The 20,819-nt window shown below is 38.4% G+C and overlaps 1 protein-coding gene and 1 long non-coding RNA gene across 3 annotated transcripts in view; one reads left to right on the top strand and one right to left on the bottom strand.

Annotated features, from left to right (window-relative positions):
• The window catches only part of LOC310690106, a 93,501-nt gene that overhangs the window by 16,874 nt on the left and 55,808 nt on the right, over positions 1–20,819 (bottom strand). The window lies entirely within an intron of this gene.
• Positions 1–20,819, top strand: part of ANKRD28 (ankyrin repeat domain 28) — an 85,158-nt gene that overhangs the window by 41,456 nt on the left and 22,883 nt on the right. For both annotated transcript variants that reach the window (XM_083467889.1, XM_083467888.1), the window contains exons 3-11: positions 6,539–6,617; positions 8,534–8,604; positions 11,118–11,318; positions 12,088–12,175; positions 15,471–15,613; positions 16,618–16,830; positions 18,365–18,443; positions 19,507–19,621; positions 20,268–20,350. In XM_083467889.1, coding sequence (XP_083324015.1) covers positions 6,539–6,617; positions 8,534–8,604; positions 11,118–11,318; positions 12,088–12,175; positions 15,471–15,613; positions 16,618–16,830; positions 18,365–18,443; positions 19,507–19,621; positions 20,268–20,350 — 1,072 coding nt within the window. The remainder of the gene's footprint in view (positions 1–6,538; positions 6,618–8,533; positions 8,605–11,117; positions 11,319–12,087; positions 12,176–15,470; positions 15,614–16,617; positions 16,831–18,364; positions 18,444–19,506; positions 19,622–20,267; positions 20,351–20,819) is intronic.

Here is a 20,819-nt window from a genome sequence, read left to right as displayed (position 1 = left end):
ATAGAAAGTAAAACATTAAAATTATTGATTAAAAATGAGTTATGAAACATTCAAAAGATGACTAAAATCAACATGAGCTAAAACAGAAAAATACATGCAACTTCTACATGTCTAGATAGGCTTGCCTAAGCCAAAATGTTATAAGCAGGCTTGTGAAAGTGCCTGCCTGATGTCAGTGGGCAAGGAATTCCAGAGTATGTGCTGCCAGACGAAAAGACTGATTTCTTACAAGTTTGGAATGAGTATTGTGTGGCATCTGTAACAGATTATGGGATTAGACAGGTAAACTGATCCCAAGCAGTTAAGAGTTTTATATATTTATAGTATCACCTTGAACCTGGCCCAGTAGCAAATAGAGAACCACTGCAGATCTCTGAGACAAGGTGTTTCATGCAGGCAGCTTCTCACTCCTGTCAGCAACTGTGCTATAGCATTCTGCTATGACTGCAGCTTCCCAATCAAGTGCAAGGGAAGCCCTGCGTAGAGTGCACTGAAGTAATTCAGTCTTGAAGTCACCAGTGTTTGAAGTGCTGTGTCAAGTTTTCCTGGCCCAAGAACAGCCATAGCTGTCATACTGGTCGCTGCTGATAAAAGTTACTTTTAGCTACTGAGGCTACATCCTGAAGCACTCCCAGACTGCTTACCTGGAGGAAGCACAAATGCTCTCCATAGCAGACAGTTGATCAATTTCTCAGACACAGGAGCCAGTCACTCACTGTACCTTTGTTTTGCCAGGATTCCAGCTCAGCTTATTTTCCCTCATCCATTCCACCACTGCATGCAGGCACTGGTCCAGGGACCTCATGACCTCTCCTGACTCAGATGTTATGTGGAATGTCAGCAGTGTACTGATGTTAATGTGCCCCCAAACTCCTAATGATTGCTCCCAGTAGCTTAATGTAGATATTAAATAGCATTGGGGGTAGAATAGTGCACTGCGGCATCTCATAGTATAACCACCAGCGGTCTGGAAAGCACTCTGCTAGTGCTGTCCTCTGGACTTTGTCCTGTAGGTAGAATGGGAATCACTGTGACACAATGCCCCCAATTCTCATTCTCACAGAGCTAGTCCAAGAGGATACCATGGCCAATAGCATTGAAAGCTGGGGAGGGACTGAGAAGCAGGAGCAATGTCACAGTCCCTTGGACCCATTCTATGTAATGGTCATCCATCAGGGTGACTAAGGCCAGGTCGGTCCCATGGCCAGGACTAAACATAGTTTGGAACAAGGTTAAATAATATGTGTCTTCCAAGAATGCTTGCAGGTGCCCCACCACAACTCTCTCCACTACTTTCCCCAAGAAGGAGTATTTGCGAGCGGTTGATAGTTATTTCAGTCCAAAGGGTACATGGCTGGTTTCTTTAGGCTTGGCCATGCCATCACATCTTTCAAGACAGCAGGTACCACAGTCACCTTGCCTCATATGTGTCTATCTGACCACTTTGATCTTCAGAACTTGTACTTTTACAAGTGCCACATGATGTTTATTGCACATTTGTGAGAAGTCTTTTAGTGTGGCAGCACCAGGGCTTTTGGAGCTCCCTGCTTGTTAACATTAGACAGCAGCCTTTGCTACAAAGTTTTGCTACTTATGCATGGATAACAGAGGGGGGATGGGCGATTGGTGGCAGCAGCCAGCAGGAGATTGGCAGTGGTGACTGGGCATGTGATTGGTTGCTGCGGCAAGGCCTGTTGATAATTGGCTGTGGATGTTGATTTACGGCAGCGGCAAGGCGTGCGTGCGGCGAGTGGGCACGTGGGCTTTTGTCGGCAAGTGTGCAGACGATTAGAGGCTGCGGTGTTACGTGCAATTTGCAGTGGCGGGCAGGCTGTAGAGTGTTTGGCAGTGGTGATCCCCCCCCAAAGCTCAATAACTCTGGGCAATTCCCCCCCCCCCCAAGTTTTTTGTTGCAGTCCCAAAAAATAGGGGTTGTCTTATACATGGGGGCATGTTATACAAAGAAAAATACGGTAATCTACCCTAGTCACTCTGGGCAGCTTTCAACAGAATACTGTATAGCAGAACATAGCAAAACAGAATATAGCAGAACACAGCCCTCCCACCAGATGTCAAAGAGAAAAACACTACCAGACCTTTAGAAGACATCTGAAGGCAGCCCTGTTTAGGGAAGCTTTTAATATTTAATAACTATTGTATTTTAATATTTTGTTGGAAGCCACCCTGAGAGGCTGGGGAAACCCAGCCAGATGGGCAGGGTATAAATTATAAATTATTATTATTATTATTATTATTATTATTATTATTATTATTATTATTATTATACGTCAGACATTAAAAGGCTGGTAGGTCACTGTGGTCCATAAAGCTTCAATCTCCCTCACTAGGAGACATCTGAGTGCCTTTTCCAACACCTTGGAACACTGTAGGTGCTGATACAGAACAGGTTCTGTATGTTTCTAAAAGATTTGTTGATGACACTAATATCAAGTGTGTAATCTACCCAAACCTTGGGAAGAACTATTTTTAGGTCCATCAGGATTCTACTTGATTTTAATGTGAACACTTTATTAGCAGTACAGCATGAATAACACTTATATTTTATTGTCTCAGAGTTTCAGTGTGCTAAGGAGAAAGAACTGGAACTGAAAGTATAAAGGGACTATGCAACTGTTTTTCCAGCTACAAAAAAGTGCAGCACCACTTTGCCAAATGAGATGCCAAGAGAACACACACACACACACACACACACACCCCCCTTCTGTTTGCTGTGATTCTAATATTTAAGGTATTAATTGGGCACCTCTTTTGTAATGCATGAAAAGACAGCCCTTGTTCTCTGAATTTTGTGTGCAGGGGCCTGTTTTGGTTTATTTTATTTTATTGCTTAGTTGCATAACATGTTCAGTTTTGAGCTCAGTGTGTTCCAGAAGATTCAGACTTGTGGAAGCTAGCGCTTCTAGCATATTGTTAAAGCATGTTGAGTTCAAACTGTAACAAAAGAAATTAATAAATTTTGAAAACTTCCTATATTTGGGTGAAAGTTGCTTGGACCTGTACAGTTTAGGGGTGAAGGGGAACCTGTGACAAATGGGCTTAATTATGCCTGGTCTGGGTTCTAATTTGGCCCATAAAGCTTTCCCCCACAGCTCATGCCTACCTGTCATTATAATGTGATGTCAGGTGTAGGGCAGGTACAGACATGTCCACAAAGGAACTTGGCGAGTGGGACTTGTTGGATTCATGTTGAAAGCTCCAATTTAAGAAGCAAGTTTCATTGATTGGCACTGAGAGCACTCCTTCAAAGGAGCTTGCTCCATTCAGACAAAGGGAGGCAGCACCTTTGAAGGGTACACATTCAAGGGAGTTCACTCTGATCTCTGATCAGCTGATGAGTGTTTGCAGTAGCCCCCTTTGAACTTTGGCAGGTGTCCTTCCACATAGTTTAACTTGTGAAAAATAATAATAAATACCAGCATAAAAGTAATATTGTTGTATCCATTCAAGTCTAATGGTGCTTTCAAAATATAGCAAATATCTAGTTGCACCCAAACATATGCCTTGGAGGTTGAGTTGATGCTTCTTTAATAAAAAATGTGGGTATTTGTATGGGGGAAGCAGTGGGAGAGTGGATCTTCCTTACGCAACAATAGCGAATCTCCTTGCATCTTAAAGAGTGGCAGATTTTTTATTATTCAAGGTACAACAAAATTCCGTTTTGTTTTTGCTGCAGTTGTGGAGAAAATAACTTGCGAGGTAGTAGTATTGAATGGAAAAAAGAAACCAGATGTTTTCTGTGCTAGTTGGTGGCCATTTATTACACGTTAATAGGTCCGCAATGCAGAACACCTGTGTTGGCTGCATCAATACAAACCTGGGTTTCCTGATTGGTTGCACTTTATTAAAACTATGTGTGTGCCCTATCTCCTTTGGGTGACAGAGACTAGGATGATATGATACGTAAGAACCCTGTTAAAGGAATGACAAAAATAGATAGTAGACAAACATAAATGGAAGATCATACAACAGAATATGAATAAGAATACTTGCCTGGCTTGCTGTGTTTGTGTCCAGTATTTTAAGAGTGATGAAGTGAAATATCTTTTAAAGTAGTGTTTTAAAACAATGTTGTTAAAAGATATTTATTCTGCTGTGAAAATCCTAGATCCACGGTAAGATAGTAAAAGTTAGTGAGGATAGTACTGCATTCTGTTAGGCTGCAGCAGAAGGGGATTTGGGGAAACAGGGTCACTCCATCTGTTTTGTTGAGAGACTAGCAAGTCCTTTCTCCTTTAACTTTTCATTTCATCTGGTTGCTAGACTTGTAGTGTAGACCTAGTGCCTGAGTGTAGCTTGCCCCCTGCTCCCCCCTCCATATTTCTTTTATTTCATGTCTTTTGAAGAGTGTAAGCCTGAGGGCAGGGACTCTTATTAGTGATTTTTTTAAAGCCGGGCTTAGAGCATTTTCACTGAAGAGCACATGGAAAATACTAATGCTAATAATAACATTTGTCTGGATTAGTAAACAATGACATTCTTAGAAGGAAACTAGGAATTTACAAAGCATCATTCAATATAGTGTCAAGGCCTCTAGCACGTAGCCTTGGATTTTCTGGTTTCTCATTTGCACTTTGTGAAGTAAATTGACTTATATTGGAAGATGCATGCATACAGAATTCAGGAAACAACACATGGAATTGTTGTGACGCTTCTTTTCATTCATGTCTGCCTTCCATTTTCTGGTTTGTGAAAACTGAAACCATTTTCCCCAGTCCTCCACACTACAGTTTAGAACATCAGGAGAAAGCTTAACTTCCTTCTTCTCACTTTTCCTGATTTCCTCACACCACAGTTTGTTCTAATATCCAAATCAGCAAAGTGGTTTAAGTAATATTACCGTAATTGGGAAGGAACATTCAAAGAGCAGTTTGCATATTTGGAAGTAACAGCACATTACAGTTTGAGGCAGTGATGTGAGGTATATCATTTTCTATTACTATATTCCTATATGGACTATTTTCCCGTTTTAGAAATGTATTTTCAGAAAATTAATTAGGCTCAATCCTGTATCCACCTTCCTAAGATTAAGCGCAATTGAACTCAGTGAGACTTACTTTGATTAGACATATATAATGAATGGACAAAATACAAGTCAAATTCAGCAACTGGAATGCATACAATATTGGTGAAAACTAGACTAAATCCTAATTTTTTAATGATGTGACAGTCCTTAGGGAGTACATATGCACCCACAGCTCTTCTAGCATGCTAAAATGAGTAAAATGAAGTATTAATAGTTCTTCATTTTTTTTCTTAAAAGTTAAATAATGGTATGTTATTGAGTGGACATGACTTAATATATTTACAAGTATTCCAGTAAAAATAAATTTTGGGGCTTGTTTCAATATATAGCATTTGAATTGCACTAAGGCTGCTGTTCTACACCCTAACGTGGGAGAAAGTTCCATTCAATTCAGTGGTGTTTACTTCTGAGTAGATATAGGGTTGTACTATAAGTGAAACTTTTTAAAAAAATTCAAACAAATATTTATTTTGCTCTTTAAATTAATTTGCTTGTAACTGGTAGCATTGCTCCATCCTCTCATGAAGGGTTTTCCAATTCTTTTGGTAAGCATTAACTGGAAATCCATACTGATGGATTATAAAAGGGAGATTGGAGTATTTTGCTTGGATGCTAATCTACATTAAGTGTTCTTGATTATGGAATGGACATTTGTACTCATCACCTAAGATGTTTAACACTGCTATGGTGTTAACTGTGTTTCTTAAAAATATAAAATACAGTACTTGAAAAAGAGCTCTACACCAGTGATTACCAACCTTTATGGACCACTGGGCACATGTTGAATTTTGAGTGAGTGCTGGTGATGCTACCCACAAAATACTTGCCATGAGGGGTGGGATAACACAAAACAGCTGCCATGGGGAGTATCATATAACAAGATTAGATAGTCACTCCCAACAACTTTATGATTACAATGGGAAGTCAGCTAGGACCTCTGGCTCAGGATCATAGAGATCACACCATTATACAATATTGATTTCACATGCACACTTTGATGCCGTTGCTATCTAATAGCAACAGGGAACATTTCTCAGTATCAGGAAAATATACAAGGTGGCTGCAACACACACACACACATTTCTCAGAAATTGATTAGAAGATACCTGTACATTTTGGCCCATAACTTCATTTCTAGGAGGGCTAAATCCTTTTTTAAAATGAAAACTCAGAATCTAGGACACCTGCCCATGGGCACCAATTAAAGCCTTTGTGGACACCAGGGACTCAGCTACATTGGCAAAGAAAAACGCTTTACAGTATATGTGTTTATGCATTCTAACACTGTAACACTCCACGCTGTGGAGTTCTGTTTTTGCTTACCCGATTTTTCATACAAAGTTTGCAAAGTGTTTAACTGAAACGCTTCTTTGATGTGTGTAGATCCAGCCCAGGTTGCTGACTGCTGCCTTACACCATTATTTTTAATTAATTTGTAGGGAATGCTTCTACCACTTGTTATTATTTATTAAATCTTTCCTCCTCTTGCAACAGGATAATGAAAAGCGGACCCCTTTACATGCTGCTGCGTATCTGGGAGATGCAGAAATTATTGAGCTACTTATTTTATCTGGTATGGTGCTTTTCTTGGTTATGGACAAGATGTGTGACTGAAACAATCATTTTACAAGTTCTGCAAATGTGATAAGAGATATGAACAATCCGTTTATTGAATTTAACCTTTCAGGTGTTTAATGTACACACAAAACTAAAGTTTTGGTCATCCATTTTTGTTTTGTTGTGAATAACAGTAGAATTATTAAAAGTATTGCATACTATTTAAATACTGCTTCTATATTAAAAAAAATAGTGTAGCTACCAAATTTCCAGTTTTGTTTTATTTAAATCATTAGTTTTGTTGCTAATTTTACATATGAACTAAATAGAAGATATACTATTATGGAAAACTGATTGTTTCTCTGTTGCTAATATGTTTTTAGGAAGGCTAGGCCATGCCTATTTGTGAACATTTGTTGAAATTGAAATTTGAAATTACATGAACGTCAGTCATGGAAGGCAACTTTCAGTATTTTCTATTATTGCATAAATGAAAGCTTGCTAAGCATCAGTTCAGTTGAAGGGAACTGAGGTAATGCTGGCACAATTGAGCAATACGTGCCAGGGAAGTTTACTCCTGTTTGTCTTCGATGTTTCACTGATAAGTAAGCTGTTTAGGAGAGGGGTTATAGCTCAGGTGTAGAGCACATGTGTTGAATGTAGATGTCAGGCTGAATATCTAGAGTTTAAAGTTAAAAGAATCAGATAGCTGCTAGGCAACACCTCTCCATCTGAGACCTGGAAGTGTTCTTGCCAGTCAGGGTAGACAGTATTGGGCTAGATTGACAAATAATCTGATATGGCTAGATTGACAAATAATCTGATATGGCAGCTTCCTGTTTTCCTTTTTTAAAGTGTTTTCCCTTTTTTCTGTTCCACTTTATCTGGTGCAAACCATTATTATATTAAAGTTTGAGTAGTATGATAATGTGGAAAAGCATGGTGCCTTTCTTGGAACAAATACCCAAGGAAACAGTTTTGCTCCTTTTTTTCCTTCTCAGGCCACCTCTAGTATATTTTCTTTAACAGACCTGCCATTTCATCTCTAAATGTTAGCGTAAGATTAATGCATGCATCTGTTCTAGTGTTATGCAGGCAGTCCATTAACTAGTTCCCAGAGGTTTTTCTGATAATGTAATTTATACTCTGGGACACTGAGTACTACTTTCATTTTAATGTTGTAAATGCTGAAATTAGTATGTGTATATTTCTGTTAAAGATTAGACTTGGTGGGAATTGACATTGATGCTGCTGCTAGTCTCTCCTTCATAGGCATAGAATGTTTTAATGTGGGAGAAGGTAAAGCCAAACAACTTACAATTCTTCCTCTAAAATTCCTGTCTTCTAGTTTGCTTACAGTGTAATGCTATGCATGTTTACTTAGAGGCAAGTCCTATTGTGTTCAGTGGGGCTTATTTCCAGATATACATACATAGAATTGCATCTTTAATCTTTGGTTTTTGTTTGATAGTATTGCTTTGGGACTACAAGTGCTGCATTCCTGAGTATTTAATGAACAGGCATGAAATACTGTCAATTAGCTGGGTATATACAGTATGCTGTTTTAATATAGAGCTAATCCTCAATCATCAAAGAAAAACAACTGGATTAAAGGAAATAATTTTCCCATCTAGTCAGGGAAACTGAATAAGTAGGGATAACAAGCATACTGGCTTATTTACTGCTTTATGTTACTACTTTCAGTACTGAACAATTCAGGAAACTGGCTGGTGGACAAATAAAAATTCTGGTCATTGTCAGGGAGAAACAAAAAAACTGCAATATGCAAAAACATTTTGTTTACACTCAGTCTGTATTTACTCTGCAGGAATATTTTAATGTTATTTTTCTGAATCTTTAATGGTCATTTAGATATTTGAATTTGTATCAAATAATATTCCTTTTTTGTATTTCCCCCACCCCCATTTGCAGGAGCTAGAGTTAATGCCAAAGACAGCAAATGGTTGACTCCTTTACACAGAGCTGTTGCATCATGTAGTGAGGTACGGGTTTGCTTTAAAACTCTTCAGTACATTTTATTGCAAAAGAATCCTGCAGACAGTGACACTGTTAGTACTAGACTTTGAGGCAGAAATATAAGGACCCATAAACTCTGCCACCCCAGCACCACTTTTTGTTCTCTTTTTCTCCTGCAGGTTTTAAAAAGCACTTTTATAGGGCAGCATAATGCAAAGCACTATTCAGCTCTAGTTGCCTGTTGTCTTCATTTTCATTGCTTCCCAGACCCATGTGAGGACTGGAGGAATTCAGTGGAAATAGAGTTGCTGGTTGCTATGGTTGTAGCAACCAGGTAGTGCTTTGCTTCCCAACATACCCAGGTGCTCCTGTTGCTCTTTGCCACCCATACTTTTACACAATTTTTGCAAGCAGTTATTTGATCAAGTTCAGTTGAAAACTGTTCTGTTCTGAAATGGGGAAGAATTCAGAACTGAAATGAAACAAGCTTGAGGCTCTTCAGTGTTGCCGATGCTTCTCAGCTTCCCCTCCAACTCTGGTGCTTGCCCTGAGCTGCTTGTTCCCTCCTCAAGCCATCTTGTCTGCCCATCAGTGCACGTGTACCTTTACATTTGACTGTTGTCTTTGTTTCCCCGCCCATCCTACTTGCCATGTCACCAGCTGAAGGCAGCATAAGGGTGCTCAGAGCTAGCCCCCCAGAGGATTAATAGCTCAGTTGGTGGCAGGAGAGAAGCTGTTTGTAGTCAAAATCTGCTGGAACAGGAACATGGATTCTTCTCAGAGCTTGACCGAGGGAAGAATCCACATGCACATCATGTCTTTATTCCAGAGCTCTTTTCTTGCTTAAAGGTGGAAAGAGAGGTTGCAGGGAACCTACAAAGGCTCCCTGAGGACCTGTGACAAACATTCATAAAATGACTTATGATTATTATGGACATAAGAATCCACTGTTAGTACTTTCAGTGGATTTTTTTTTTGCCAAGCTTTTCCAGCTAGATGAAAAAAACTTTTCAAAAGGCCTCTGTCCTAGATGTTTGTATATATTTTTATTAAACCCATATGTAGTTGGTTTTTTGAATTGTTTTCATTGTATGACTGTAAATCGCCTTGGGGATTCATAAATTAATAAAATAATATTCTGCCAATTTTTGCACTAAAGGTTTTTGCTCTGCACCTTTGTGCTGGGACATCATTGCAGTCAAATGCCTCCTAAACTGCTTTTGCCAAGGTCACACAAAAGGACAGAATGCAAAATACATACATAATGCCTCCTGTTTTGATTTTTTTAAAATATTTTTTATTACGCATGCATTATTTCTAAGAGGAAAAGTTCTGAAGCGAAAACATTCCTGGGGAACTCATGGTCTGAACTGGATGTGTTTCCTCTGAATATCAGATAAAGTTTGATCAGTTTAGGCTCTACTTGATGTTATGTTGATTTCAGATGACACTTAGGACTGCTGACCCAGGTTTCATTGTATGAAATAATAAGAGGAGTGTGTCTAGGTACAACGAGCCCTTCCTTCCACCCTGCGTAACCAAAATTCACAGTGCAATCCTTTACATATCCACTCAGTAAATTCCACTGATTTACCTGCAGTTGGGCAGATAAAGTATTCCAACCTCAGTCCCACACAGGTACTGCCAGTGAACCAGCCAAGGTTCCCATAAGGAAATGTACATGGTTGCAGATGCTCATTTTTTATTTTATTATTTTTATTATAAACACATATTATCAGGGGTTCCAAGCTGGCTATTATTTTTGTGTTTTATGGTTTTAGCTGCCTTGACCACTTAAAAATTTATGTGGAAAGCTGGGCTACGCATTTTGTAATTTATAAATGAAAAAGCGCAGCATATATAGATTTTAGAAAAGGAGAAAGTAAAGGTCAGTATAGCCAGAAAATAAAACACATTTGTAAACATTAATAATCGTTGCTTTCTCATTAGTTTGTAGAAGGGACCCTAAAAAAGTTAAACTTTGGGGGGGGGCACACAAAAGAGGGCATGAGGAGAGAGCTCAATTTCACTTGACTTCATACCCAAACATATTATTATATTGCCCACTCTCACTAAACAATCTTGCAACTTAAATAACACAGGACCCCACAATCTTCTAAATCCCTCAATCAATGGGAACAATTATCAATGCTAATTTTATGAATACTAGAAAGAATTTTCCTGCCTGTCCAAAAGGACAACTCTTCCTTCCCTGCTGGTGCTGGCAAGGAAGTGGAGACAAATATAGGGGGAAGCTGTCACACCCAGTCACCTGTTGCTTGCGGAAAGGCGTTCATTAAACCTTTTATAAGCCTTTGAATAGAGATTTGATCACATGCTTCTGGACACTTGGTTGCAGAGTATATAAGAATTTTAAATGCCAGTTTTGATTTTTGTCCATAGGAAGAATACTTGGGTAATTGAAGTGGGAGGCAGGTTATTGGGGTGGGGGTGGGGAGCTGCAAAGGAAACAAAATTGGGAGGTTACTTTGCTGATCTTTTTTATTTATTGGAAGAGTGTGTGTTTTATTATTTATAGGATGCTGTGCAGGTGTTGTTGAAGCATTCAGCAGATGTCAACGCCCGTGACAAAAATTGGCAAACACCCCTACACATAGCAGCTGCAAATAAAGCTGTCAAGTGTGCAGAAGCCTTGGTGCCACTTCTCAGCAATGTAAATGTGTCAGACCGTGCTGGTAGAACGGCATTACATCATGCAGCCTTCAGTGGACATGTTGAGGTACAGATGACTTATATTTGACTCCCCCAAGCCAGCTGTCCCTCCACAAACAGGGGTCTGTTTACCTAATCCCAGTGCTACATGCAAAGAAAACTGCAACGTGCTTACTTTAGCCTTGCAGAAATACTGTTCTTTTTATTTATAGTATGGAAAGAAATGTTTCCTTCTTTAATTTAAAATGATATGTTTATCCTGCCTTTCTTGCATTGTGGAACTCAGGGTAGTAAACGTGGTTATCAGGCAGTCAAAATCCAAACCTACTTAGCTAGAGCAAGGTTCCTGTGTCATGTGCCTTCATGACTTTCGTTCTACTTGAAACTGTTTAATGTTGATTAAGGGAAGACATACATTATAGTTACAAACCAATTAAAGCCTTTTAGTCTCCATCATATGTACTGTAGCAAAATGTTCATTGGTAATAGTCAGTTATTAATGTAACACATAACCATCAGAATCAAGTGTTTGATGACACACCTAATTCTTCTCCTTTTTCAGGGTTGCAAAAACTACTTCAATAGTGACTTTTAATACAGTTTTTGAAAAGTTGTTCTAGTGAAAATCCAAATAGCTAACTAAACTGATTGAAGCTTATTTATTTTGGTTATTTTAATCCTGCAGTGATCACATAGCTTATCAGTAACTTTCTCCCTCAATGTAGATGCATTTTAGTTTTAAGTGCTGTTGCAGGCATTAACTTTATTCAACTATGATTATGCTTTAAATTAATATAAATATTTATGTATATTAATATAACTTATCTTCATTTTAGATGGTCAGTTTATTATTGTCTAGAGGTGCCAATATCAATGCCTTTGACAAGAAAGACAGACGAGCAATTCACTGGGCAGCTTATATGGGTATGTAAAAGCACTTTGTTCTTCCGTACTTGACTTCCGGCAGGAATTTATTCATGCCTGATTTCTTTGTTTCAGGGTTTTGTTCTTAAAACAGGCTTCTGCATGCTGTTTCCTTCCTGGATCAGGAATCTCATAGGCTGTTTGAATGCACATATGAACACAGAGCATCCAGTGCAGTCCTTGTTTGGTGTGGATAAGAGACTGATCTTTCCACCAGCCTTGTCTCAATTTTGCATCACTATGTCTGGTTTAAGGTTATGGTGGTCTTTTCTCCTGGATGAATCCCATCTAATATTAGAAATGCATCTAGCATGTTCATTGTGGATCTTTCACATGTAAAAGATCACCTAATGGTACTAAAAAGAAATTATTTTCTCTGAAAGAGACAAGCATTATTGAATTGGTTGGGACTCTCCACCAACTAAAGAACAATTAATTAACTAAATTCTTTTTAATCAATTGTGATTGATCAAAGTATTCATTAAACATGTCTATGTTACTCTGGTCTATGGGGTCACGAAGAGTCGGACACGACTAAACGACTAAACAACAACAAATGTTACTAAATAGCATAGGGACATTTCTGAGATATTGAAGAAAGTATGAGATGAAGTATAGAAAGAAAATCAGAGCTGTGGAATGGCTTTTGATCTAGTCAAGGTGTCTGCTAATACAAGGGTGGTGATTTTCACTGACTCCACTTTCTGCTCCAGCCCCCTGTGACCCCACACTCTGTTCCAAAGAGTTGGGCAACCCTCCAGAACACCATAGAAGGTGGTGCAGAGTGCAACAAATTCTGCCTTTATGACCATACATACATGCACATGAACCCAGAACGTTCACAGAACAGTTCTTTACCAGAGATGGTTTCATGCTACAGATCAAATTGCATTTGCTACAAATACCTTGCTTACTTCAGGGAATTTATAATTACTGTCCTTTCAGAGGAGCTAGAGGTAAGAATAGAATGGTTTAAAAGTAAATGAATAGCTTTGTGGTTTGAAGTGCCTTCACAGAAACATACAGGCAAAGTAAAAAGGGATTATACTACATAACCACTCACCCTATGTTAGTAGAGCTGACTGCTTTTAGGCAGAGCGAGGCAGTTGCCTCAGGCAACTCGGGTGTTGTCTGGACTGTATGTTTAGTTACTGTTGTAGAGATAGGGAAGAAGAAGGCCGAAGAGAGGTGTCAACAGAACTTAATGGGCCTTGGATACAATGCACTTTGACTTAATGGGGGCAGGTAGCATACGCTGCTTCACCGCAGGCAGTAAAATTAGTTGGGCTGCCCCTGTCCCAAACCATGAGACCACCTTACCCACCACAATCCTTGAAAAATTAGGGAGCTTCAGAAAGTTAAGTTGCTTACATTGTCCCCACCTCTGATTTACATCTCCAATGTATCATATGTGGTGGGAGTGTAAGGTGGTCAAACAATTCTGGATTATGGTACATGAAGAGCTCAAAAAGATACTCAGGAGTTTAATCTCTAAAAAAAGAGGCATTTCTGCTGAGCTTAGTAATGAGCGATATCCCAAAGGATAAAAGAAATGTATTCCTTTACGCAGCAGCTGCGGCCAGAATTCTAGTGGCGAAAAATTGGAAAACAGACAAAATACCAGAATTACTAGAATGGAGAGCCAAAAATTACGAATTTGCGGAAATGGCAAGGTTAACAGCATCAGTTAGAGGTTGTCCTAATCAAAAAATTAATAAAGAGTGGGAATGCATAAAGGTTTACGTGAAAAGAGTTGGTTTTGGAGACTAAAAATTAATATGCAATAGCTTAAAGGGCGCAAGGAGATATGATAATATAGTAATAAAATGGAACAATAAATATAAACAGCGAGTAACCCAACAATAAACAAAAATAATGTGTGTAAAGAAGATCGCACATGGGTGGAGGGAAGTAATGGGTCTCGGGGAGGGGGGAGATGAGGGTATTAAATGAAAAAATGTTAAAGATATAGATTGGATTTAAGAGATAGAAAATAAGGAATTAAAATAAGGAGACAAATATAAAGGAATGCTAAAGTAAAGAAATATGAGAAGAGATTAGTACAAATTAAAACATGAGACTCAAGGTTTTGCCATATATGATTTTATTTTGGATGTGAAGTCTTTTGTTGTAAAGATTGTATATTAAATGAAAATAATAATAATAATAATAATAATAATAATAATAATAATAATAATAATAATAATAAGTTAAGTTGCTTTAACCCCTCCTTAAGTTGTTCCTCTTTAAATTTTTATTTGGCTTCCATTGAACTCTTTTAGCCTAGTGCCTCTCTGCACAGGAGTTTTGACTAGTCCATTTCTGAGAAGAAAATAGACAAGTGTGTTTCAAGATGGGGTGGGGGAAGGAGAGAGAAAAAGGACAAGGAAGGGATCTAGCAAAAAATCAGAAAGAAGCGAACTTACCACAGCGGTATGATGTCTGGAGAATAGCAGCATGGAGCAGACTTCTAGGGAGATATGAAAAGCCTGAACAATCTCTGGGTGCAATGTGGATCCAGTTGTAGGAATAATTTATCAGTGTACATCAATTTTCACAAACCCTGGGCTGAACAGTGAGCCCATAACAAAAGACACGGGTAAGTTTTCCTGGGGCAGCCTGAGTTGTTTTGGATCACCACAGGACTTAAAATGGCAACGATATCTGCAACATTAATATGTTGCTTTTAGTGGCATGGTCTTGTCCTTTCTGAAGGCAGCTACACTTGGACCTCTCACAAAATGTAGATAGGGTGTCTCATTAAAGCAAATCAAGGCAGTATATACTAAGTGGATGACATACAAGTCACAAAGAATGGCTAACAATCAAATCAGAGGTGTTGCTTGCATTAAGTGTGGCAATTGCAACCTTCCAATTGTGGCTGGTGTGTGCAGGGATCAGTGCTCGTTGCACCAGTGGTCCCTCCTTTGGTTTACCACAGTCAAGCACTTCTTGTTCAGATTAAATCCAAACCGCAGCATCGGTCTCAGGGCCTGTACACTCTTTCTGTTGAACCAAGCTACTTGGGAGCAAGGGAGCTGCAAAAAGGAGAATAAGAAAAAAATGCCCCCCCTCACTTACATTAGCTGATGGGTCTGGTAGATCAAAAGTACTGGATTTCACTTTTAAAATTTAATGAATAAGACCCGCAACTCACTGTTAAAAAGAAGGGCAATCTTGAATGTGTTCATCTATTATCATCATAACACCACAATAATCTCAAACATGTGACTTAACTCTGCCCCAGTTAAAAGCTTGCAGTATAATAAATAATATAATTATTCATTTTTTTCAGGTCATATTGATGTAGTAAAACTGCTAGTAGCCAATGGTGCTGAAGTTACATGTAAAGATAAAAAATCATACACACCACTACATGCTGCAGCTTCCAGTGGAATGATTAGTGTAGTCAAGTATCTTCTGGATCTTGGAGTTGATGTGAGTAAGAGATGACTCTAAATTGTTTCTCGTTATTTTGTACATTGTTAAGACATGAATACAGGTTTTGAGGAATTGTATGTCGTATGTACTGGCATAATATCTAGTCTGTTCTAAAAGGATGGTTCTGGAATAGCTAGTGTTCTTTATACAGTGGTACCTCGGGTTACATACACTTCAGGTTACAGACTCCGCTAACCCAGAAATAGTACCTCGGGTTAAGAACTTTGCTTCAGGATGAGAACAGAAATCATGCAGCGGCAGCGCAGCTGTAGCAGGAGGCCCCATTAGCTAAAGTGGTGCTTCAAGTTAAGACCAGTTTCAGGTTAAGAATGGACCTCTGGAACGAATTAAGTACTTAACCCGAGGTACCACTATACAATTAATTTTTTTAATTACAGGCCTTTCCTTCTTGTAGACCATCTTAGTATAAAACAGGCAGCCTATGAAAGAGCAATAACACAGCAGGGAAGGGATTAGGAAGGTGACAAAATAATCTTAATTTCTGCATTGTTGCAGCCTTGTATGCATCCATATATTTATAGCTTTACAACTTGCCTAGGATAATCAGAACTCTGGAAGAGTACTTTACAGATTTACTGATTGTATTATATTTTTATGATGGAAGAAAGGGTAATCACGTGTCAATTAGAGCTAAACTCTTGTAACTAATAATTGAAAATCTGAAGCTTTCTAATGAATCATATACCATTGTTCCATGTAGCCTAGTGTGGTCTGCTTCACTTAGCTGCAGCCTTCCTCTGTTCTGCAAATCTGAGGTCCTTTCCATTGGAATTAAACTTGTGTCTATTCGTTTGTAAAGTGCATTTTCTGGTACTGGACCATGGTCCACCTTGATTCAGATTCAATGAATAATTGTCATTTTTATTGAACAAGTGTATTGTTCATAACATTTGCTGAATATAAATTATTATTGTGATGGACTAAAAGTAGCCTAAGGACTTAACATTTGAAAGACTCCCCCGTAATATTTTCCCCTACAGATGAACGAACCAAATGCATATGGAAATACACCTCTTCATGTCGCTTGCTTCAATGGACAAGATGTTGTAGTAAATGAACTGATAGACTCTGGTGCTAATGTAAATCAAATGAATGAGAAGGGATTTACACCTTTACACTTCGCTGCTGCATCGACCCATGGAGCATTGTGTTTAGAACTTCTGGTTTGTAATGGCGCAGATGTGAATATGAAGGTAAAATGATCTGAAAGGTGAATTTTAAATGCTGTAACAATATTTATGAACATTTTCTTGGCATTATCAATATGCACGTCGTCCTAAAATGCAATATAAAATAATATGCACACTGTTAATATTCAACAAACGCATGGCTCAATGCATTTTACTGTGTGAATAAGTGGGAGAGCTTGTAGGATTATGGTTCACTGATTTCCAGGATACTTTCTAAAGCCTACTTTTTGCCCAAGGGGCTCTGAGGAATCCCCCTACTTGATCAAGTTGTCCACAGAATCACCCATGTAATTGTGGTTCACTCAATGAAAACAAAGTAGATAGGGTTTGTACTTGATCCAAAACGTTTGAGAACCACTCATACAGGTCACACAAAACGGACTAAGAAGAAAGTTTAATAATTCAGAGAGCTTCCAACTGACTATTGGAAATTTATGAAAAATAACGTTAGACAAAGCTGAACATTTTTTTAAATGTGCATCTGAGCATATTGCTCAGATAAAGAACACCCCCCCCCCACACACACATATAACACAAAATAATTCATTGAAATGGCCTGTGTTTTACTTTGTAATGATGATCAATAGATACATAGAAATGTAAGCCAAAACTAAAGAGTGCTGGCAATATATTTTACCATTCTTTGTTCCACAATTGTCCCCCAATCCCCATTCTCTTGAGATGGGGAAGAGAAAAATACATTACTCTCTGAATATTGAAATGGGATGAATGCCAGTTTGTTTGTTTGCTTGCTTTTTTACTTACGTGTTTAACTTTGTTTATGCGCTGTCTTTCTGCCAGTTCTCTCAAAGCAGTTTACCATTTGAAATGCTAATATGTGCAGTATTTTAAATAATCAGAATTTTTATCTTTGTATTTTATTATCACATTGTCTATATTAAATGTATGAAAACGTTTCTTTTTCTGATCGTTCTGTTCATGTTTGCATAGCTAATCATGGCTGCAGATTATAAATGCTTTGTCGCAGTTCAGCAAAAAATCGGAGTTACCTCATGCATTAAGGTTGACCTACTTCTAAGATGTGATTGTAGGGGAATGGTTGCATATAAAATATACAGTATCCTCCAGAATGGAATAGTTCCATTGAGCATTGCTTCTGATTTGCAATGAATTGCTGGTGGGTTTCTGGTCAACACCAACGTGTCAGGTGACACAGGTGAAATATTTGTGTGTAACAGATTGGGTGTCTTAGGTGTACAATGAAAAGCTTGCTTTGACTATTCTGGCATCCTTGCTTGGGGATGTGGCTAAGGTGCTAGGTGATAAAGATTGTCTGCTGTCATTGTTGTATAAACAGCAAGTGCCCTGAACATATAGTTCGGAGTGGGCCTCACTGTGTTGTTGTGTGCAGTTATAATGCAAATATTTACAAAACTTATAATGTTGAAAAGCCTCTAGCACAACATTACAATAGTGCAGGGAAGGAATATAAATGAAGCAAAAATAAAACACTGAAGTTGTCTATCTAATGTTGTCAATTGACTTGGTAGCCATGGGTTGACTTCTTTTTCCCCAGAGTAAAGATGGAAAAACACCATTGCATATGACAGCAATCCATGGAAGATTTTCAAGATCACAAACAATCATCCAGAATGGTAAAAGAAAAGAAAACATATTAAAATATTGATGTTTCTGTCACTGTCATGCGATGCATATGGTTTGACAAATGTAAATAAATCAGTTAATTTACTAGCTTTAACCTTTTCTTCTGTCTGCCTTGTATGCTGAAATATGAATCTCAGAAATTTGAAGTTTCTGTTTCTGGAATCTTCAGGTTACTAAATCAATAGCAAACTCTTTCCTTATTTAAAAACCTGTAATTCCAGTATGCTCCATCACCTTTATAAGTCTAGATTCTGTTACAGGCCTATAACACTAATCCTGCATTTTAAAACACTAATGTTAAAGTTGGGTATATAAAGTCATTAATTTAGCAGGAAGGAAGTGGAGTTATTCGGTTATTGAGGGGGTATTGTTTTTATTTTGATAGTGTATTTCATGTTTTTATGTTGTGATTTTATCCTGTGAACTGCCTTGAGACTGCGGGTGGTGCTGTGGTCTAAACCACTGAGCCTCTTGGGCTTGCCGATCGGAAGGTCGGTGGTTCGAATCCACACAGCGGGGTGAACTCCTGTTACTCTGTCCCAGCTTCTGCCAACTTAGCAGTTCAAAAGCATACCAGTGTGAGTAGGTGAATAGGTACCATTGCTGTAGAAGGTAAACAGCATTTCCGTGCACTTGTCATGGTCCTCCGTGCACCAGTAGCAGTTCAGTCATCCTGGACACATGACCCGGAAAGCTGTCTGTGGACAAACGCCAGGTCCCGCAGCCTGAAAAACAAGATGAGCACCATACCCCATAGTCGCCTTTGACTGGACTTAATCATCCAGCGGTCCTTTACCATTATAGTGTAGTATACAAATTTAATAAAAACAACAACACATACTTCTTGTGCTTCCACTTTCTGCCTGTTCTTAACATGGCAAATGGCCTTTAGTTACATTTCAGGATCTTCAGACACCTTGGACTCAATTTGACATTTTGAACATTTCTGAGTTTTCTGATAATCTAAAATGTAAATTTATTTGTTTAACAACCTGTATGCTGCTGAGCACACATGCATATATGGTTACACTTTATTTTACATTTACTTTCTAGGAGCTGAAATAGATTGTGAAGATAAGAATGGAAATACACCTTTGCACATAGCAGCCAGATATGGCCATGAACTGCTCATCAACACATTAATTACAAGTGGTGCTGACACTGCAAAGTAAGAAACACTTATAATACATCAAAATGAAATATATATTAAAAAGGTCATATTGGTGTGGGGTTTGTGTGTGTGTGTGTGTGAGAGAGAGAGAGAGAGAGAGAGAGAGAGAGAGAAGTTAATTCTAATGATGCGTCTTATGTAGTAGTATTGTCCCTTTTTAGAACATGAGCAAGAGATACAACTTTATCCCATATAATGTATATAGTCGAAAACCGGTCAAATTGCCTCTGTAAAACCTCACTCAATATTATGCAAATAAATAATACAGAATTTGAGCAAGATTGCACTGTTTACAGAACAGTAAACATCTGTGGAGAAGAGTTTGCATAAAGGTCTTAATAAAATTTCTGTAATTCAAACTTTTTAAAATGCTGCATGTTGCTTTGTGTATGCTGCTTAAAATAAGACAGCCTCTGTATTTCTAATGTAAAAATAGATAAGGCTCAATTTTTTATTTGGCTCTCATTCTGAATGAATGCTCTACATTTAGACTGAACCATTACATTTAAATGTATTAGTTACTTTCTTTAATTATTTGAACAAGGGCAGTTAAATGCTACCTTATATACAAGGAGTTTGGCATGACATCTTGGATCACTTCTATTGTAATGAGACTGTGATGTCTGATTATGGTGTATCTTAGGCGGGGTATACATGGAATGTTTCCTCTCCATTTGGCAGCATTAAGTGGATTCTCAGACTGTTGCAGAAAGCTGCTGTCTTCAGGTAGGCTCTTCCTGTTAACCTTTGGTTGTTTGACATTTTAATTGACAATATAATGGTTCAAGGGGTGGACTCATAGTAGCAAGGTTTTGGTTCAAGTTCTCACTCGACCATGAAGTTCATTTTTGTATGCTGATGCACCAAAAAGTACTGTACTACATCTGCAATTAATTGTAGAGAATCTCATTAATACTTTTCAGGCTATAACAAATTCCAGCTCTTGAATTTTTCAGACGCTTCATAGATGAGTTTAAATGTAAAAGGTGTGAACACTCACTGTTTACACATAAAATGTCCAGTGGTGGAAATCTGCTTTGTTTTAGTTATGAGACAGAATGCAGTATGCAGTCTTTTTCAGTCTTGTCCTGCACCCAGATATATGGGGGCTTGCGTTCAGGGGGGCACTGTGGTCTAAACCACTGAACCTCTTGGACTTGCCAATCGGTAGGTCGACAGATTGAATCCACGCGAT

This window comes from Podarcis liolepis (genome assembly GCF_965112155.1).
Source record: "Podarcis liolepis genome assembly, chromosome: 12".
NCBI classification, from domain to species: Eukaryota; Metazoa; Chordata; class Lepidosauria; order Squamata; family Lacertidae; genus Podarcis; species Podarcis liolepis.
This window is presented reverse-complemented; position numbering and strand designations above follow the sequence as displayed.